Here is a 17,013-nt window from a genome sequence, read left to right on the forward strand (position 1 = left end):
GTTATGAGTAGGTTCAAATAAAAAATTACTAAAAAAAAACTTAATTTATTTCATACCATTAAAGCTAAACAAAGCTGATTTATTCAGTAAACTTAAGAGCTATTGGGATTTGTCATCTTTTGCAGGAATAGAAGCAATAGACGATCTTTTACGCAGAAAAGGCCTAAGAAGTCCCGGTATTCTCACCTTCCTAAAACGTATAATCCTTATTAATCCTTATATAAATATAATATTTAATATTATTACCGCTTATTAAAACTTGCAGGGATTACGGATGTTTGGGATGTACTTTCGACGCTTTGGTTACTCTCAGGTATAAGAACAGTCTGAGATTCAGAGGATCTATTTTGGTTCGTAGGGATCTAAAATTTAAATAAAATTGTTAAATATGTATAAAAATAAAAAACACACTTAGGAGATGTCTAAATCAATTAAAATCTATTGAATGAAAGCCTGATGATGCTCACTAGGACAAAAACCGGTTTTAAAAATTTTAGATTTTAAAAATTTTACTAACATATTGCCAGATTTCATGATTGATAATACTGACAACTGACAACTTATAAATAAATAAATGATTGTAATAAATGACCCATTTTCATCAAGAGAAATCAATAGGAAGAATTTGAATCTACTAGTAATTAAAAATGAAAAATTACAGTAAAATGAAAATCATTAAGAAACAAATAAGTAAATTAATAATTATTGGAAAATGAAAAAAGAAGAATTAAGAAATATAGAAAACACCAAAATTTGAAAATAAATGCATGAATATTATCCATGGACATTTTTCCATATAACTTCTAACATATTGAGTTGTTTGAGTTGTATATAGAGCTGTTTTGGTTAGAGGGTAATTTTTTTACTAAACTGCGCAGGCTTCTAAGTATTACTTGCAAACTTTTTGTGGTCCTTAAATGAAGTTTTTACTGAAAGAAAAAGCGTTTTCTATTAAATAACTTCATATATGAACCATTTTTGTGGGTTAAATACTCTCTAACTTACAACCACTTTTGCCTGCCAAAACCCAGTACCCAGATTTGAGGTTTTTGAGAAAATTTGGAAAGTTTGAATTTTTTATTATTCTTGCACATTTTTGCATATAATTTACTGGATATTTAAGATATTCTTATAGTTCATCTAGAATACTATAGAAGGCGCTCTATAGACTAACCAAATGTAAAAGGTTTGTTTCTAGTTAAAAAATTGGATTAGCTAGAGCTGTTTTGGCTAGAGGGTAATTTTTTTACTAAACTGCGCAGGCTTTTAAGGATTACTTGCAAACTTTTTGTGGTTCTTAGATGAGCTTTTTACTGAAAGAAAAAGCGTTTTCTATGGAATAATTTCGTATCTGAGCCATTTTTGTGGGTTTAATATTTTCTGAGTTACAACCAATTTTACCTGCCAAGACTCAGTTCGCACCAGATTTGAGGCTTTTAAGATAATTTCGATAGTTTGATTTTTCTTATTATTTTTGAACGTTTTCCCATATAACATATAAGATATTTAATCTAACAACCATAGAGTGTAGTTGGTTCGAGTTATAACGTGCGATTTTTCGAATTGCGTAAATTTTTGTGTATTTTGTGGTATTTTCCAAAGGTATGTATTATATTTTGGTAATTTATAGTATTGATTAATTGCTTTCAAATGATAAAAATATGAAAACATGCTTAGTTGTAAAAACTCGAGTGCGTGGTTTTGCATATATATATTTACGAATTATTTGACCGCGCCAGGTGTGCTGCTGGTCACCCATAAACGGCGGGTGAATTTTCGACACCAGGTCAGGTGATATATTGAGCTAATAATAGTAATATTAATAAAATATCTAATTCCCAATAAAATATTTTAACTATTTCAGAATAAATTTTTGACATACATGCTTGTGAATCATTTTATTCGGAGTTTAATTCTTCTTTTTTATTCAACACATTCTGTAAACTTTAGTGGCCAATAGTGACAACCTGTGACAGAAAATTCTGGTCTTCATTTTAATAGGAATACCCATTGAATAGGAGGGGCTACCTATTTGGTGTCGTTTCCTCCACCCCCTACAAGCATATTACAATCAAAAATAATTATATTTCATTATTTTGTTACAGTTTGTCATGGAATCGAAGCCTGGAACATCAAAGGACAGTGATGATCCCGCAAAGAAAAAGTTGAAATACGATCAGAAAAAACCACTGTCTGACGACGAACTTCTTATGCTTATGAAGAATCAGATGAAGAAGACCCCTTTGTAAACGATAGTGACGACGATCCCGAATATAGTCCTAGCTCCGACTCTGAAGAAGAGCAAGAACCACCCTTAATATCTCCTACACCAGTCGCTCCCAATTCACCATTGACGATGCCAGTAGCTACAACCTCGGAATGGTCATACGATGAAGTACAAAAGCCACATGTTCCTTTTATTGGTGTTCCTGGTATTCAAGTTAATATGAATCGAAGAGAGCCCATTGATTACTTTAACTTATTAGTAACAAAAGACCTATATGACATATTGTGTGCCAAGGCTAATGCGTATGCAGTGGAGTTGCTTTTCAAGACAAGGCACCCAATCACGAATTAGTCGTTGAAAGGATATTACGAGAGATGAAATTAAAACATTTCTTGGAGTTCTGTTTCACATGGGCACAATTCGTTTGAATAGGATTAACGATTACTGGAAAAAAACATTACTTATTTAACATAAAAGTTTTTTCAACCTTTATGAGCCGAAATCGGTTTTTGCAAATATTACAGTCATTGCATTTTGAAGATCTGGACAATCAAGCAGCTAGAACACAACTGGGCAAAATACTTCCACTTGTTAACTTTTTCAATAATAAGTTGCAGGTTATATATTATCCAGACAAACAATTATCATTAGACATTGAAGGCAAACGACACAAATTCGGGATCAAGCTGTACGTCCTTAGTGAACCAAATGGATTAACTCTTAAATTAATTGTATATTCAGGATCCGCTGATGCTCAGTAGTTATCTGGCTCTCTACAGACTGAAAAAGTAGTAATGTCTCTTCTGCAAGAAAAACTTGGTGTTGGACACTCAATATATATGGATAATTTTTACAATGGCGTAAAATTAACCAAATAATTGTTAGATCATAGAACATACGTCACAGGAACCCTCCGAGCCAACAGGAAAGGAAATCCTGCTCAAGTTGTGTCTAAAAAGTTAAAAAAAGGTGATCTGGTTATGCAATTCAATCCAAGTGGAATTTGTGTAATAAATTAGAAGGACCACAAGGAAATTCTAGCAATTTCTAGCGAATTTAATGGATAAATGGGAGAAGTTACTACAAAACGTGGTCAAGTAGTGATGAAACCAAAGTTAATCAATGAATATAACCAATTTATGGCAGGAGTTGATCACTGCGATCAAATGTTATGGTATTATCCTTGCGAACACAAGACCCTAATATGGTACAAAAAGCTGGCTATCCACAAATTCCAGATAATGCTTTTGGACTCATATTATTTGTACAAAAAAGGTACTGGAAGCCGCAAAGAATTGTATGAATATAGATTAGATGTGATCGGAGCCCTGCTACCACCTCCGCCAGATCCAATACCTAAGTTAAATCTTCTGCACCTCCTTGAGTATTGTCCGAAAGGAGAAAATGGAAAAGCTAAAAGAAGAAGGTGCACTGTTTGCTGGAGTGACAACAAAAAAAGAAAAGATTCAGTGTACTATTGCCCTCAATGTCCTGGTGGCCCTGGACTTTGTCTACCGCCATGTTTTAGAATATTTCATACATAACAAAGATCCTTCTATTACATTTTACTAACATTTTTTCTTTGTTTCATTTGTTTTGGTATATATAGTTCAATTTATTATGCATTTTATTATGTGCAGTTATTATGCATAAACTTTGAATAAAATGATATCAACATTTTGCATTGTTTGTACATTTTCCTCTTATGTCCATAAGAACGCGGTCATGGGCACCTAATCTAGAATAATATGAACCAGTGCCCACAATGCGCCTAGAGCGTTTTTGTTTTTTTCTTATATAAAATTTGATAAAAAATATTCTCAGGTACTTTTTAAATCACAACTCATTCATATTTTGCCATATCTGAAAAAAAAATATCTTGCACATTGCAAGACACCTTCTTTTATATCGGCAGTGAATGTGTTAAGACATTTTTGTAATTCCTTTAGAATATTATAGGGGGCACTCTACAGATTAATTATATGTAAAAAGTTTGTTCCCATGTTAAAAATTCGTTTACGAAAGAGGTTTTTGAACGGTAATTTTTCCTTAAATTTTAAAGTAACTAAAGAGGTTTTTATTTGAAACAAACCCGTTTCTTAAGGAATCATTTCACATATGAATAATAATTAAGATTCTCAAAATAAATTGGAAACATAGCAGGTATAACCTCATTGTAATCAACTGACCCATTAATGAATTTATGTGCGCACTATATTCCTCTTGAATATTTAACAATACGCAATGATAAAAAAACAGAACAAGAAAATACATTAAAAGATAAAAAATTTTCTAAAGTAAAATTAATACATAAAAATAAAATAAATGGTTTAAATAGTTTTTAAACTGCAAATGTAATTCGTTTCCATTTTCCAAAAAAAAAACTATAACTGATCAAGTCGATTACTAATTAGTAAGGGACATATTATTTATATTCCTTGAGATATTATTCAGCTTCTCTTAAATTCAGTATGTATGTGTGTGGGATAATATTGATAGAAAGTCCAATGCAGTGGCTTATCTCGACTCAAGTTAATCCCTATTTTATTAAGCATGAATTACGGAGAATAGCTGTACGAGGTAACGTATTAAACTGGGTTATATCATATATTTTAGCGATCTCTTAAAGTACATTGGCGATCTTAAAACATTATTTACCAGTGTTTCTTCTCCAACTAGAGGTTTTTCTTGCTCTCCAGGTTTCACTATCTCGTCAGGTCCTAAGATAACATCTATGTTCGTCTCAGGGTATTCACCATATAAAGCAGGTTCCAATAGAGCAGCAGCTGCCAACAACGAGTTTGGAGACCAAACTAGCGACAAACCATCCACACTAAGCTATAAAAAACATAAATAAGATTGCACAAAGGCCTTAGATACAATTCACCTTATAATTTTCCGTTCCATTCTGTCGTTGGTCATAAAACACATCGAACCTCTCCGGGGTATTATAAGAGTCATCCCCGGTCTCATATGGGGCTCCAAACACGTTAATAGCGAACATAGGAAACCCCAAAAACCAAATTACATCCCACATGGTTACTTTTTTAAGTAATAAACTTTTCACCGGAATGGTTCAGTGGCTACTAAACGGTCAGATTGCAATAATTACTGAGGTCCTTACGGTATTTTAAAGGCGCCTACCAGAACGGTACTTCCTAGATATAGAAGAAGTGGCAAAACGATGAACCGGCCAGGTCAGGGAAGTTTTGATGTCGTTGGCCGTGTAACAATGTGACTTTTGGGTTAACTTGTTTACTTTTTTATGTAAATGAGGTTTATTAGATGTTTGGGTGCTTTGTTTTGTTGATAAATGTGTAATATAATCTGGTTTCAATGGTAGTACTTAGAACCATTAAATTCAAAGTTAATTAATTCAAAGAATAATTTAAGAAAAAAAGTTTTAAGGAAGAATTAAAAAAAATACAACGCTACGAAGATTTAATAAAGTGGAAAAAAATAATTAGCGCTTATTAGAATCTTAATGCATTAAATTGGAAATTAGAGTTGGTTATATGTGGTTTTATTAACCCAATTTAATTACATATTAGAAGTACCTTAAGGGTTAATGTTAAGTCACCCCTACGTATAAAAACAAGACAGAAAACTGTTAATCATGTACTCCTTTTATAATATACAGGACGATTTATGAGGAAATTCTCAGGGCCTAAAAATAAACATAAAATATGAGTCTGCAAGGCCGTCATTATTTCCAAAAAACTAGTGGCCAAAGTTTTTATTTCATTTTTCTATTTTTTTAAATAAAATTTATGATAATGGAAATATTGGAATAAAAATTGGTATCCGGCGATTTTTTGGTATGACGAATTCGAATCTGGTCTTGTATGGCTCTTACTTATAGGAGGCGTCACCTAAACATCGTTTTACAATTTTGAAAGACCACATTTAACTAATTAAATAATTCATTTGTCGTTTTTACATCATTAACTATTAGAAGCTAATATGAACAACTGTTTCCGAGATATTCGGCTTTAAAAAAAAATACGACGCATCACATTTTCTTTATTACAGCAAAATTAAACAAAATGTATAGCTAAACAATATGTATTTTAATTTCCAGTCACATTATTGCATCTCTTGTATTTATTTCAGTTGAATATCCTAGTGATTTAAACCACCCCCAAATATTCAATAATCCAAAGGGTTAAGGTCTGGCGATCTAGGTGGCCAATTATACGAACTCCTCCGACTCATCCATCGGTTTGAAAAGTTTTGGTTTAAAGAATCTCTTACACGTAAATCGAACTGATCAGGGATTCCATTATTCTACAAGAAAATGTTTCATCCTACATTGAGGGGAAGATTTTTTAGTAATTTAAATAGTTAGTAACAAAAAAAACAAGCTCTCTACAGTATCAGTGTCTTTAATGTAGTAGTTATGGTAACATGTTTCGCCTTAAGGGCATCATCAGACTTTTCTAGAGAAAAGTACAAGAGATTCTATGGCCTATCAAAATCTTTTTTTTTTTTTTTTTTTTTTTTTTAAGAGGTTTAGGAAATCTGCAAACAGACACCCTGGACATTGAATAGGGGTGATTCCTGTCAAACGTCCAGGGTAGTGTGGGGTTGGAGTTGGCCATGCCCCGACCCACTAAAACCCATTCCTCTGGTCAAGTTTTCAGGGTTAAAGCACACTGATTACGTGATTAGTCATTTTTTTTAAGGGGTTTAGGTGCATTGTGTACATGCTTAGTCAAATTTATAAGGGAAAGGTGCACTGGCTAAGTGTCTTGTCAATAGTTCAAGGGTATACAGTATCAATATTTATGAAAAATTGTACATAAAAATACAGTTGCGCATAATAGAGTCATATATATAATGCTTAATAATACTTCTTCGAGGCTTACACGCTCTTCTTAATTATCTTATTCTAATAAAAAAATACCAACCCTCCATTTTCAAATTACTAATAATAGGAGCAAACAGTATACAGTAAATAATAACAACTCAATACTTAAAAGGAATACTTAAAAACACTTAAAAGCGAATAAGAAACAAGAAATTTAAACAAATAAAAGTTAGTGGGCAATATTTTATAAGAAATAAATTAATGGGTTATTGGCGCAATTATGGACCATTGAATATATATACACAGTGTGTAAACAATTTAACGAGTAAATCCATTAATGAATGTAGCACTTTACCCCTTAAATTTAGTTTGATTTGAATAAAGAAAAAGAAAGCAATCGTTGAAACCCGTTGAAATTAACCCTCTATTTTAAATCTCCAAATTGCAAAATATAGAAATTGCTAAAAGAAAACGTTCCTATTATAATGCCAAATGGTCCAAAAAATAAGAGCATGCTCTTAAATAAAACAATATAAAACTTTACATACCTCCAAGTAATACAAACTAATTACACGATATAACATTTTTAGAGAATATTTCAAGGAATATTATGTTGTTTAATTCATAAGAATATTCCAACTAGTTTTTGAGATATTGGACTTTGAAATAAGTGGCCACGTTGGGGGACAGTTTTGCTTTTTAGTTATCGCTGCCTAAAATTACCCATACGCAAAACTTTCGCTTAAATCCCTTAGGACTTAAATCAGTATTTTAATATATTATATAAATGAGAATTCAACTTTTCCGCCTCTTTTATTTGTCATTTTTTCATTTTATTAATAGTGTCTGGATATTGTGTTTTCTATGCTCAATTGGTCAGATTATACCTAAAAAATATCACTTTATTCCCATCTTCTTATAATTAACGGACTGAGATAGGGATATATCAATGAGATTTCGACTTTTCCATCTATTTTCTATATCATTCTTTCATATTCTAAATAGTGTTTGGATCAAGTATAAATAGTGTTTTTCTCATGTAATGCATCTAACTATATCCAAAAAACATCATCTCATTCCCATCCTTTTCTAATTTTTAGACTGAGATAGGGATATATTATAAACGAGTACTCGATTTTGCCACCTATTTAGGCTAAAAAGTTTATATTTATTTAATTTTGCTTGTTTTTTAGCAGAAACCCAGAAAATCTACATTCTTGTGGATTCAAAATTATCTTCATAGCACTTTTTAATATATTTATGGAAGTTGTTTCTTTTTTAGAAATGGGTTGTGAGGCAGCTAATTCCTGGAAAAAATACTCTTCGATTTATTGGGATAATAAACTATCCTTGTCATTTGTAAAATTAATTATAGGTCTAAGTATGATATAAATACCCCTCAAGACCCTAAAAATGCCCTGATAAGTAAAGGCAATTATGGTTTTAATCCAAAACCAAATTTTCAAATATTCATATAAATTGAAATTTGAAAAAATGTTTTGGGAGTTAAAAAGCGTCAAGTGATACTTTGCTAACCGCACAATATACTCTTCTATCAAAATAAGTAAAAATATATAGGACGTCCTATTTAAAATAAGAAAGTCATTATATTATAATGGTTATATCCGGGTTTATTCCATATGCAAATATGGAAAGCTTCTAAATTTTCTGCAAAAAACCATACAAAGTTAAATATACAGGGTGTCTCACGACGAATAGACGCGATCGATATCTCGGAAACAAATTTTTTTTAAATTTTGAAAATTTGGCAACATGGCACAGTCGATGGGGGCTACACAACTAAAATATTTTGACAGTTGTGACATTTCCGGTTATACCGGAAGTAGGTGTCAACTTCGTTATTTTAAATGGAACACCCTGTATATTTTTACATTTTTGGCTTTTACGTGAAATTTTAAATATATTTTGTGTATAATGTCCTATACCTAAGTGTAACCGTTTTTGACATATTTTTAATTTCATGTGAAAAACTATGTTTATAAGCCCTAATATAATTACCGATTACTCCCTTTTAGTAGCCTTTATTTATTGGTTAGTTTTGGTTTTATTTTAGAGGAAGGGCCACTTTAAGAGACTATTTTAATATTTGGCTAAAAAAAAGATACAGGGGGGTTAAAAACTAGCATTAAAAATTAAAATGAAAAAATCATTAAAAGTCAATTTTTTTAAATGGAAACCCCCTATTTTTATAATTTTTTCATCAAGATAATTAAAAATAAGGTTAACTTTGTATAAGGTTATCTAGTCCAAAAAATGATAGTTTTCGAAATATTGGCAGTTTAAATTTGGTCTAATATTAAAAAGCCGTATAGTAATACGGCTCAAGGATTGTTGATTAGTTGGGCATGACGGTTGTCATAGTAACCGCTAGAAGCGGCAGTAAGATAATGGATTATAACAGAAATATACACTTTTTAATTAAACTACACTTTTACGAAGAAAACTTAAATAGCAAGTAACTTATAAATGTAATGCATATAATCCATTGTCTTACTGCCGCTTCTTGCGGTTACTATGACAACCGTCATGCCCAACTAATCAACAATCCTTGAGCCGTGCTACTATACGGCTTTTAATATTAGGCCAAATTTAAACTGCCAATATTTCGGAAACTATCAATTTTTGGACTAGATAACCTTATACAAAGTTAACCTTATTTTTAATTATCTTTAAGAAAAAATTATAAAAATAGGGGGTTTCCATTTAAAAAAATTGACTTTTAATGATTTTTTCATTTTAATTTTTAATGCTAGTTTTTGACCCCCCTGTATCTTTTTTTTAGCCATATATTAAAATAGTCTTTTAAAGTGGTCCTTCCTCTAAAATAAAACCAAAACTAACCAATAAATAAAGGCTAGTAAAAGGGAGTAATCGGTAATTATATTAGGGCTTATAAACATAGTTTTTCACATGAAATTAAAAATATGTCAAAAACGGTTACACTTAGGTATAGGACATTATACACAAAATATACTTAGAATTTCACGTAAAAGCCAAAAATGTAAAAATATATAGGATGTTCCATTTAAAATAACGAAGTTGATACCTACTTCCGGTATAACCGGAAACGTCACAACTGTCAAAATATTTTAGTTGTGTAGCCCCCATCGACTGTGCCATGTTGCCAAATTTTCAAAATTTTTGAAAAATTAGTTTCCGAGATATCGATCGCGTCTATTCGTCGTGAGACACCCTGTATAGGGAGCGAACCATTTGCTACATTTAAGGAAATAATTAAAAAAAAAACAATTTTTTTTCACAATTCTGTATATTTCATAGTATATACCTATTCTATTACTATTTCATTTAATTATTTTATGCAATTTTCTTCAGTTCAAATACATAATTTAAAATTCCAAACATGCTATTCCATGATTCTTAAATTCTATTAAAAAAATGCAAACTATCACCACAATTTTGATGCAAAATTGAGAATTTTCATTATATAAAATATTTTTAATATAAATTAATACTTCTGGCTAAGAAGAACTTCTAACCCCTAAGGATGTTGAGTTCCTTCAATAGTCTTCTGACGTAACGCTTTGCTGGCCTCCAAATCATATCTCACACTCAAACAAATTGTATCATAAAACAGTCTCCAACCGGCCCACTTCAGTACAGGCAAAATATCACCCGGAATCTGAAAGTCCAATTTCCAATCTCCACTCTCACCGCTCAACCCCACATGCCGCCATCTATGAATTTGATAGCTGCGATTTTGTTGTGCCAAACCCTTCATCAACTCTGGAATATCAATTTTTTCTTCATTTTTAATGCGGAATGTGACTATTTCTGGCCATGGAGCGTCCTCAGCTGGCACCGGACTCGCCACAAAATCCCCATTTTTATATGAAGGACATTCGTTTAATAACCATTTGTAGGTTGCATCGTTTCCTGCGATGATCAGGAAAAAATTGGGTGGCACAACACCAAAGTCATAAAATTGGATATTAGTTCCAATCCGATTTTTCATTTGCTTGATAACATGTTTCTTAATTAGCTTCACTTCCTCCTTAGTTACCTCACCTCCAGGTCTATTGGCTAAAAATACCACCTGGTACTTACTACTACCTCCTGTGGATGCCCCGTTAGTTGATTTACCTTCTGGTAAAATATTTGCATTTATCGGAATTGATGTAGGAGAATTAGTGGCTGTAGGGGAGGTTCTAACACCATTTGACAATGGTCTCTCAATTTTCGGCACCAAGTTGCTTGAAGCTATTAACTGAGATGGTGAAGCTGTCGAGTTTCTCTTATCTTGTGACAAAGGTTTTTTGGCTTCTAGTGGTGCATTGCTTAAGTTTGTATTCTGAGATTTTGGAATTGTAAGTGTCTTCTGATGATCAATTGAAAATGGTCTTACTTTCGGTCCAGCATTACTTGAGGCTATTGTCTCAGATAATTGAGTTGCGGCTTCTCTATTCACTTTTGATAATGACTTCTTAACAGTTGACTCTGCCTTGCTTAATATTTTAGATGTATCTGTCTGAGATACTGGAGCCGCAGTATGCTTCTCCACTAAAGTTGTGGGAACTGTTTTGCTACAATTTTCCAGTAATGATTTAGTAATTTCTTGCATTCTTCCTGTCATTTCCTCAAGAGTTTTTCGACCACCGACATGTTGAACATTAAGACTCATTAGTCCATAATAAAGTTTCCAACTGGCGGTCCTAAGTACTGGCAAAACGTCTCTAGGAACCTGGAACTGCAATTCCCAATTTCCTGGCACACCTTTCGTTGTTAAATGCCTCCAGTTCTTGATATTGTACTTGCGATTTTGAAGAGTAATACATTTTAGCAACTCCGGAATATCCGGTTTTTCCTGCTTTTTAAGGCCAAAAGAAATTACTTCTGGCCATAAGATATCTTTGGCTGACACTGGACTGGCAACAAAACCACCATCTTTATATGAGGAGCAATCCTTCAGTAGCCAGTTGTATAATTCTTTATCATCTGAAGTGATCAAAAACAAGTGGGAAGATACCACACCCATGTTGGTAGGTAGAAGATTAGTCCACATTCGATTTGAAGTGTTAGACAGTGCATCTACAATATGGTTTTGAATATGTTTGCCTTCCTTTTCAGTTACATCACCGCCAGGTCTGTTGGATAAGAATGCCACCTGATATTTATAGAAGACTGTTGGCGAATCTTTATGTACTAACGATTTCCTATTAATTTCTGATGCAGAGCTTTTGGTTTTCATATTTTTATTACTTGAAATAGGTTCTGGTACTATAGAATCTTCCATAAGTTCTTTAAAGTTTCCTTTTTTATGATTTGTGCCTATTTCCAAATGTTTCATCTCTCCAAAGGCTTGTTGTCTCAATGCTTTGCTTGCACTAAAATCATATTGAATACTAAGACACATTAACCTATAATAGAGTCTCCAGTTAGCGTTCTTAAGAGCAGACAAAAGATCACCAGGGATCTGAAACTTTAAATTCCAACTTCCAGGTTGACCGTTCATACTTAAATACGTCCATCTGTTAATTTGGTAGGCGCGATTTTGAAGGTCCAAACGTTTGAGTAACTCTGGAACATCAACTTTTTGCTGATTTTTAAGGCCAAAGGAGATTATTGCTGGCCAGGGAGCCTCTTCAGCCTCTATAGGCTTGGCGACAAAATCACCCTCTTGGTATGGGGGACATTCTGTTAGAAACCAGTGGTGGGATTCCTTGTTTGCTAAATTGAGTAAAAAAAAGTTTGGAGGCACAATACCAGAGTTGATAATTTGAATATTAGTCTCCAATGGATGTTTGTTGAGATTCTTCATTTGATCTATAACATGCTTATGTATACATTGGGCTTCCTCTGAGGTCACTTGACCTCCAAGTCTGTTGGCTAAAAATACCACCAAATGCTCCCAGGAAACTGTTGGAGATGGTAAAGTTATCAATGCTGGTTTTCTAGCATCTTTTGCTTCATCCTCTTTCTGACATTTATTGCTTAAAACATCTGTTAGGGTTGTAGTCTGAGAAAGGGCAGAATGGGTGAGTAATTCTTCAGGGACAACCCTTACAATAGTTGGAGACTGATGTGATTTACTAACGTCTTGATTTTGTGGTATCAAATTTTGATGTCGGGAAGTTAAGGGATTATTTATTGCAAGCTCAATGGCTTTTAAGTCTTCTTCTATTGCTTGGCGCGTTGCCTCTCTACGCCGTTCTTTACGTCTCATTTTTTGCCTTTGTCTCCTCAAAATCTCACTTTCTTTGCGAACTCTTGGTCTTTGCTGGATAGGTCCTCTAGTGTCAATGGTTTTGTTGCAATATGAAATAGCTACATGTTGATTATTTATGTTATTATAGGATTTGGGATACAAATTAGAAAAATTACAATTTATACTTGTTTCTGACGCTTCATATTGACCTTCATCATTTAAAGTAACTTCCATCTCCAGGCTTGTCCATAGATTATCAATCTCTGAGGAATGACTAGAAAGTTTGGAAAGCTTCTGTGGTCGAGTTATTATGTGTTCAGTCATTTTTAACCTTAACCAACTTAAATTAAACACATTTTAATAAATATGGGTATGTGTATATTTTTGTCCCAGTTGGTAATGAATTATTGGTTTCTCTTCTAATATGGCTCTATGTAGAAATCTAAAAAAAAAAAACAAATTACTAATCAAATGGTGTAGTAAGTAAAGTATTGAATTGACGAATTCGTCAATTCAATTCATGTAAGTTATTAAGATTTTTTTCTTAAAATCCAATCTAATCTTTAGATCTGAAAATAGTTTGGATGTTATGACCCATTATAGTGCCTAGTATAAAACAACAACCTTTAAACCAGCAATAGCTTCATTAGTTTAACCACCTATTGGCTATTACTGAATTATTAAAATACCAGAAAAATATGCCTTACCCATCAACAGTTTTCTAACTTGCCTATTGATGTGACTATTACAATCTATATTTTTAATTTCATAAATAATTAAATGTTTATTTAAACCAGTTCTTCCAATGAGCAAGCTAAGCTAGTAGGTACTGTTAATTCTTGCTTCATTATTAACAGAACTCTTGTTTGTAATTTTTTACATGTTTCATAACTCTCTATATCTCTTTAGTAAGACCAACTCTTTAGCTTCTATAATTTGGTTGCCTCATGAAAATTTGCTATACAGGGTGTGCCGTTGATCATGTTACAAACTTCTAGGGCAGATAGAAAACGTCAAAAGAAAAACAAAAGTTCATATAAACATGGGTCCGGAAAAGCTTCCTCAGGGAGCTAGAGATCTTTGAAAATAACCTTTAAAAACTAGTTTTTTTTTAATAGCTCCGGAACTACTTTAGCTACAGCAACCAATTTTGGGAGGTAAATTATTGTTAGTACGTTTATTCTTTTGAACCTTCTAAATAAAAAAAAAATATTTACCAGGGGCTTCAGAATCAGGGGGGTATTTGGTAAATTTAGGCCCATTTCTTTAAGACTTTAATTTCTGCCCGTTTGGGCATTAGATTATGATGTTCCTATGCTATTTACATAAACATGGTGCTCTTAATAAAAGTCGGTAAATATCACCGTTTTTGTGGAAATTGACTAAAACCAAACTAAGATACAGCACCTGAATTAATTATTTTAATAATAATAATAATGCTAATTCATTGCCACTATCAGTATTTTTTAAATTTGTCACTGTCAGTATTTTTTACATGATATTAATTCCCTTTTTATTACGGTTAAGTAATGGAAGATTACACTTTTGCTGAATACGCCGATATGCTTTTAATTGATGGGGAAGTTCGATGTAATGGTAGAGCTGCTTCTCGACTATATGAAGAGCGGTTTCCCGAAAGGCGAATCCCAGCTCAGACACTTTTTGAAAGGGTCAATCAACGGCTCAGAGAGACTGGCTCCGTTAAAATAAAACGCCAAGATAATGGCGCGCAAAGGAACATCCGAATCCCGGATTTTGAGGAAGAAGTGCTTCAGCGATTTGAAGATAACCCATCAGTGTAAGTACTCGAGCAGTATGGAACGTTGTTAATGAACAGCTTCTTCGGCCCTACCACCTGCAAAAGGTGCAATCATTAGGACTCAATGATTTTATGCCCCGTGTGAATTTTTGCCAGTGGTTTCTTGACCGGTGTACAGAAGAACCTTAATTTCCAAAATATGTCCTTTTTACTGACGAGGCTTTATTTACAAAAGAAGGCATTTTTAATTCTAAGAATAATCATGTGTGGAGTGAGGAAAACCCTTATGGTATTCATTTTAGGAGCTATCAACATAAGTTTTCAGTCAATATGTGGGCCGGCATTGTTGGAGAACGCTTAATTGGTCCAATTATGTTGCCTCCTCGTTTAACGGGAAATATTTATTTAAATTTTTTAAGAAATGTACTGCCAGAACTATTAGATGATCTGCCCCTAAATATACGACAGAACTTATGGCTACAACACGATGGAGCACCAGCTCATTTTTCACTTATTGTCCGCGAGTTTATAAATGAAAATTTTGGAAGGCGCTGGATTGGCCGTCACCTGGACAGCGCGCTCACCAGATTTGACATCCTTAGATTTTTTTCTTTGAGGGCATATGAAAAGTCTCGTATATGAAACTTCAGTCGAGTCAGAAGAAGATCTGGTGGCCAGAATTTCCGCAGCTGCTGAAGTAATCCAAACCACGCCAGATTTTTTTTTAAATATTTATTAATAATAATAGGTAATTCATTTTTGTATCTCATAACTTGCTTTTCGTCAATTTTCACAAAAACGGTGATATTTACCATTTACCGACTTTTACTAAGAGCACCTTTTTTATGTAAAAAGCATAGGAACATCATAATCGAATCACCAAAAGGGCAGAAATTAAAGTTTTAAAGAAATGGGCCTAAATTTACCAAATACCCCCCTGATTCTGAAGCCCCTGGTAAATATTTTTTTTATTTAGTAGGTTCAAAAGAATAAATGTTCTAACAATAATTTACCTCCCAAAATTGGTTGCGGTAGCTAAAGTAGTTCCGGAGCTATTAAAAAAAAAATAGTTTTTAAAGATTATTTTCAAAGCTCCCTGAGGAAGCTTTTCCAGACCCATGTTTATATGAACTTTTGTTTTCCTTTTGACATTTTCTATCTGCCCTAGAAGTTTGTAACATGATCAACGGAACACCCTGTATAGATTAAACTGAGAAAGTGAAGAAAAAGTTTTTGTGATATTCATATTTGAGTCTATCACTACCGAATATTTTATAATGCAATGTAACCCTCCTTCAAAAAAGATTAAATCAGCCTGTTATTTATTTACCACATCCTTAATAACTGATAACTATAGGAATGCAGAGAGATTTTGGTTTTACCTTATGCAGTCATTTTACTTTAATGTTAAAAATATTTAATACAACATTGCAACATGGTTTGGACATTTTCAGCTAAATTGGTTAAAGCTTCATTAACTTTTAGCATTAGGTTATTTTGCAGATTTCATTTAGTCATTACATGTAAGTAGGCACCTTTAGGTGTAAGATAATATAAGAATAAATAAAAGATAATAAAATAAACAGAAAATGCTTTAAATGTTAATGGAAAATACTAAGAATATAGAACTAAACTTCTTTTTAGGGACCTTCTCACTACAGTCTCAAAATACCCATTTTCTTGTTGTGTTTAGTAGTAAAATATATAAATTAATCCCAGATAAATGAAATATATTAAACAAATATATAATTACAGCCATACTTACCTGAAGAATTTCAAATAATATCAAATAATTTGGTTTATTTTGTCCCAGCTACACTAACAATACAATTTAAAAGTTACAAAAAGACAATTTTTATTTGGAAAACAGAAAAATCATTAATAACTAAGATTCTTTAAAGAAAATTAACTATAGCAACAATATAATTATTTGTTGATTAAAGAATTATTGGCAATCGCATTTATTGTTATTGCAATTTCAAACACACATAAACAATCAATTCTGACAGCCGATCAAGGTTATTATAGGTTAG

The 17,013-nt window shown here is 32.6% G+C and overlaps 2 protein-coding genes across 2 annotated transcripts; both read right to left on the bottom strand.

Moving 5' to 3' along the window:
* Positions 1-29: 29 nt before the first annotated feature.
* On the bottom strand, positions 30-5,365 carry LOC126742260 (uncharacterized). Its single transcript, XM_050448890.1, has 4 exons — positions 5,115-5,365; positions 4,886-5,065; positions 247-362; positions 30-190 (listed from the first exon to the last, which is right to left on the bottom strand). Exons 1-4 carry the CDS (start codon positions 5,262-5,264, stop codon positions 100-102), a joined length of 537 nt encoding a protein of 178 aa, XP_050304847.1. The 5' UTR covers positions 5,265-5,365; the 3' UTR covers positions 30-99.
* Positions 5,366-10,321: 4,956 nt separating this feature from the next.
* Positions 10,322-16,968, bottom strand: LOC126742346 (uncharacterized). Its single transcript, XM_050448993.1, has 2 exons — positions 16,746-16,968; positions 10,322-13,663 (listed from the first exon to the last, which is right to left on the bottom strand). Exon 2 carries the CDS (start codon positions 13,543-13,545, stop codon positions 10,558-10,560), a length of 2,988 nt encoding a protein of 995 aa, XP_050304950.1. The 5' UTR covers positions 13,546-13,663; positions 16,746-16,968; the 3' UTR covers positions 10,322-10,557.
* Positions 16,969-17,013: the final 45 nt, after the last annotated feature.

The sequence above is a fragment of the Anthonomus grandis genome, chromosome 11, assembly GCF_022605725.1.
Source record: "Anthonomus grandis grandis chromosome 11, icAntGran1.3, whole genome shotgun sequence".
Taxonomy (NCBI): Eukaryota; Metazoa; Arthropoda; class Insecta; order Coleoptera; family Curculionidae; genus Anthonomus; species Anthonomus grandis.

Excerpts from the sequence above, each read along its gene's own strand:
- LOC126742260 (XM_050448890.1), bottom strand. The coding sequence starts at position 5,264 with ATGTGGGATGTAATTTGGTTTTTGGGGTTTCCTATGTTCGCTATTAAC. Across the intron at positions 5,066-5,114 it reads ATGGAACGGAAAATTATAAG|CTTAGTGTGGATGGTTTGTC; the intron begins GTGAATTGTATC and ends TGTTTTTTATAG. Across the intron at positions 363-4,885 it reads TAGTTGGAGAAGAAACACTG|ATCCCTACGAACCAAAATAG; the intron begins GTAAATAATGTT and ends TTTAAATTTTAG.
- LOC126742346 (XM_050448993.1), bottom strand. The coding sequence starts at position 13,545 with ATGACTGAACACATAATAACTCGACCACAGAAGCTTTCCAAACTTTCT.